General features: G+C 33.3%; 1 protein-coding gene across 1 annotated transcript; it reads left to right on the top strand.

Moving 5' to 3' along the window:
- The first annotated feature begins 636 nt into the window (after positions 1 to 636).
- LOC131039639 (36.4 kDa proline-rich protein) lies at positions 637 to 1,581 on the top strand. The gene has a single exon (XM_057972427.1). The coding sequence runs from the start codon at positions 874 to 876 to the stop codon at positions 1,288 to 1,290; it is 417 nt and encodes a 138-aa protein (XP_057828410.1). The 5' UTR covers positions 637 to 873; the 3' UTR covers positions 1,291 to 1,581.
- The last annotated feature ends 2,692 nt before the right edge of the window (positions 1,582 to 4,273 follow it).

Genomic DNA, 4,273 nt, shown 5'->3' with positions numbered 1-4,273 from the left:
TTTTTAAATTATACGTTTCAATAATAAATTATGATGATATCCTTTAAGAATACTAAAATTTAAAACAATTAAAATCATAACTACCTTAAAATTTTATTTAAAACCATCCCCTGACCTTCATTAGAATCTCCACATAATTTTAAAATTTCACAAAGAGCACATTTGTTATGTCCCTCGATTTTTAAATCTAGTCTTTGATGCTACATGAGTGTCTCCTCTCATAATCAAATGAGTCTCCTTTCCAAATTTACGTGCACATTCATTCCAATTATTTTATCTTTATTTCAAATCTTAATCTAAATTGAACCTGGACTTCTTTATCTGAATTGATTATTTGATTATATTTAGAACCAAGTGTAGATATTTTGCAAAAGGTTTTTGATTCCTCTACGTAAGTGCAGAACCCTTTCTAATTTTTCTAAGAATGTGTATCTCATGTAAACAGTATCAACATTTTTCTTTCATGTAAAACAACAACAAAAAAAAAGATTGCGTTCTAACTAGGCTCTGAGCTCTGAGCTCGCGTACAGTGCCAACTAGTTTCTTTCACATTAAATATATAAACAAGTATTTATAATGTGATTTATAATGATTCAGACGCCATAATCTATGGCAAGTATGAAACCAAAACGTCAAGTAAAATACATGTGATCTATGACGGCTAATCAATTATCGTAGTGTACAGTAGCCCAAGTAGACGTAAAAGTATTGGAATTGTCATGGAGTTCACAAGCAGCACTTAGTACTGTGTATCTCATTGATTCACTGACTCAAAAGCCAAGGCCTATAAATACCCAGCAAAACCCACTCATCAACACAATAACGGTGCTCAGTAATTGGTCTTCTACTTCATTTTTCTGAGAAAGCAAGACAATGATGATGAAAAAGGCAGTAGCACTGATGCTCATTGTTATGGTGGAGGTAGCAATGGCGCATGGAGGATACAAATATCCTCCCACTCCCAAAACTCCAAAGACCCCTTCTACTCCTGGTACTGGAAAGACTCCTCCATCAGGTGGTGGTACTTCAGGACAATGCCCAATTGACGCTTTGAAGCTGGGAGCCTGTGTGGATCTGCTCAGTGGGCTTGTTCATGTGGGTTTAGGAGATCCTGTTACAAATCAGTGCTGTCCTCTGATTCAAGGAGTTGCGGCATTAGAGGTAGCTCTGTGTTTGTGTACAACAATTAGGGTTAAGCTTCTCAACCTCAATGTGATTCTTCCAGTAGCACTGAGTCTTGTTGCTTCTTGTGGATTGACTGTACCACCTGGATTCAAATGCCCTGCTTAGTAAGCTGCTCCTCTGATTTGGTATTCTATGGGGGTTGTTGTGTGTTTGCCATCATTGCATTACAAATTGTCCAGAATGTTATGGTATGTTGTGTGAATCTGTCGTGGAGGTCAGTCATTGTGGGGTATGCAAAGTGGTTTTGAGAGTATTGTTCAGAGTTTTTAAGGTCTGTGTTGTGAGAATAAAGCGGTAATCCGTGTACGTGGTTTGCAGCTTGTATTCATTCCTTATGCATCTAGAAAGGATGGTTTAGAATGGATGAATAGATTGTTAATGTCTTATTCTGTGATATGTTATGATATGTAAGAGTCAATTATAAGAAATAGGTATTTATAAATGAATGATTACTTTTACATTATAGTAATCTAATTTAAAATGTGATTAATTGATTATGAATTTTATTTTATTTTCAATTAATTATCTTAATTGAGCTCTTATTTTAATTATAAGGGATTTTATGATGCTTTTTTATAATTTAAGGTTATTTGTAAGGAAACAAATATACTTTATGATTGATTAGGAGATCTAATTAATGATAAATTGAATAAGAATATTTAGGCAAGTTAATTACAGATAAAGAGTGATACTTTTAAGCAAGGTTATAATGTTTATTAGCTTTTTTGTGAGCTTGATTTTTTTCATGATCTATATTTAATTGTGCATATATGTGAACTAATTTATGTGCCTATCAAACTATAATGGTTCCATTCTAAAAATATAAGACTATTGAGGGCTAAGCTAAATAGAAATTTTCATCTTATTGTTGAAATGCTTTTATAGCTTAGTTACATCATTATGTACCCAACAATTTAGTGTATTTTCATTTTCTTTTAATGATTCCATATTTTACTAAAATAAGTTGTGATTGTTTCTTGTGTTGTCACCTATTAAATTCCTCAATATAGTACTTTGCAATTAAATATGTTTTTATCCATTCATTCAACTCCAATAACTCTAATTGATAATTTTCCAAAATGGATTTAAAATATTAGAATCTTCACCATTCTATTCATTTTATAATTTTCTTTTTGAACCCTAAAATTCCTTCCTAGCTAGATTTTTTTCAGCCAAATTATAACATACAAAATTTAGCTTACCTTTAGCAAAATTTACCCTATCCTATATAATCAACTCTTCAAGATTTAGATTATTATAATAGTTTGAAATATCTACACTATTCTTCTTACTCAATATATTCATCAACATATTTCCTTCGTTTTTTCTTTTCTTTTCTTTCAATCTACTTGGTAGGACTGGTTTCTTGTTCTTCACTACCCTCGTTAACTCTAGAGTTAGAGTTCTTTTTATTCTATTTTTTAAAACAATCCTTTCAATTTTTTCTTTGCTTCAACATTTTAAATAAATATACCATCCTTCTAGAATAATTAATAATAACTTTGTAATGACATCTTAGACCTAGTGCAAATTGTCTCAAATTTACTGGTGTGTGTTGGGAATATGCTGGATTTGGTTAAATGCTGTCATTGATGTCAACACTGTATCATAGTTGGAGACTATCCTGGTTAGTTTTGGTGATATTTTTGGTTATGGCTGTGATTCTAATCTAGTATGATCAGACCTCTAGAATCAGTTTTTGATGCTTATTCTGATGGTTGCATGCTTGCTATATTATGGTGGTTTCATGGTTTGGTTATTGCTTTTGGTATTTCCAATTACCGGCTTGTTCTTGGCTTTACCATCTAAGCTTTTGGCTTTACTGGCTTCTGGCGTTTCTGGTTAGCTTTACCGATATGTTGTTTTGATGACTTGGTCAATGGATTTTGGGTCCAACTTATGTAATTAGTTTCTTTGATGTTGTTGGTGCTTCTTGATCATATCCTGAGCACTTGGTGAATTTGCATTGGATGGTGTGCTATTATGGTGGCCCTGTTTGGATCTAGTTAAACTTTCACTGAGGGTTTCTATTGACAAGTGAAGCGTGTTGGATCTTGGTATTAGCGGAATCCCCAGTAGATATAATTGTTTGGTTACCTGATTTAGGTCCATGCTATGTAATGTAAATCATAACATAATATTGGTTTGATGGTATCATGTGATATAATTTTTGTAATTATGGGTTTATGGGTTTAGGGTTTAGCTGACCTTGTCAATAAGGTTGATGATCTCTATTTATAGGTGACCTATTCATATAAATGGACATGCGATGGTTGTGGTTGGTTGAGTCTACATTATCAGAGAAAAAATTAAGTGCGAATAAAGTCATATCATTCAGGTGAAGGTTGGAAAAGTTTTGTATTGCAGAGCAAACATCAATTCTTAACCAGAACTATATTGGGCATTAGTAGATGCTACTTTCATAGTTTATTGTTTTCTAGATTGTAGTCCAATGATTTTGTAAGTTAGTGAGACTTTGATTTGTGATGACCAGTGTGCTCTAGGCTGTTGGCCTTTCTGCATGTGTAGACCCCATTGTAATTATTTACAATACTACTATAGAGTATTCATCTGATTTTGGATAGGGTTTCCCACCATGGTTTTTCTCTTTCCATGTTTTCCACTTCAAAATAATGGTGTTATGTGTGTTGTGTTTTCATGTTATATTCTTCATTGGGTTGTTCTTCGGTATAAGGTTTATAATTGTTGTTATTGTTAGCAAACTAATTCACCCCACCCCTCTCAGTTTATTATTGGTATCAGTGCATTCCAACAATTGGTATTAGAGCGAGGTCCTCTCTATAGAAGCTTAACTACTTGAGGAGATCCGATGGCAAGTGCATCTAGTTATATATTCAATCCTTACCGGAAGAAGAGTCCTAGATTTGATGGTACAAATTACAAGATATGGGAGGAGCGAATCAAGATTTATCTCAAATGTCTTGGACATGAAGTTTGAGAGATAGTGGAGAAAGGGTATATACCTCATGATCCTAATTCTATAACACTGGCACCTGTTGATGAACAAAAGAGATCTGAAAATTATGTAAGAGAAAAAGAAGCATTGTTGAGCACCCTATCCGATGAA

Source organism: Cryptomeria japonica, chromosome 5 (genome assembly GCF_030272615.1).
Source record: "Cryptomeria japonica chromosome 5, Sugi_1.0, whole genome shotgun sequence".
Classification (NCBI taxonomy): Eukaryota; Viridiplantae; Streptophyta; class Pinopsida; order Cupressales; family Cupressaceae; genus Cryptomeria; species Cryptomeria japonica.
The sequence above is the reverse complement of the archived record's forward strand: the minus strand, read 5'-3'. Positions and strand labels throughout refer to the sequence as shown.

Bases quoted from the DNA above. Each gene is read 5' to 3' on its own strand.
- LOC131039639 (XM_057972427.1), top strand. From the start codon at position 874: ATGATGATGAAAAAGGCAGTAGCACTGATGCTCATTGTTATGGTGGAG.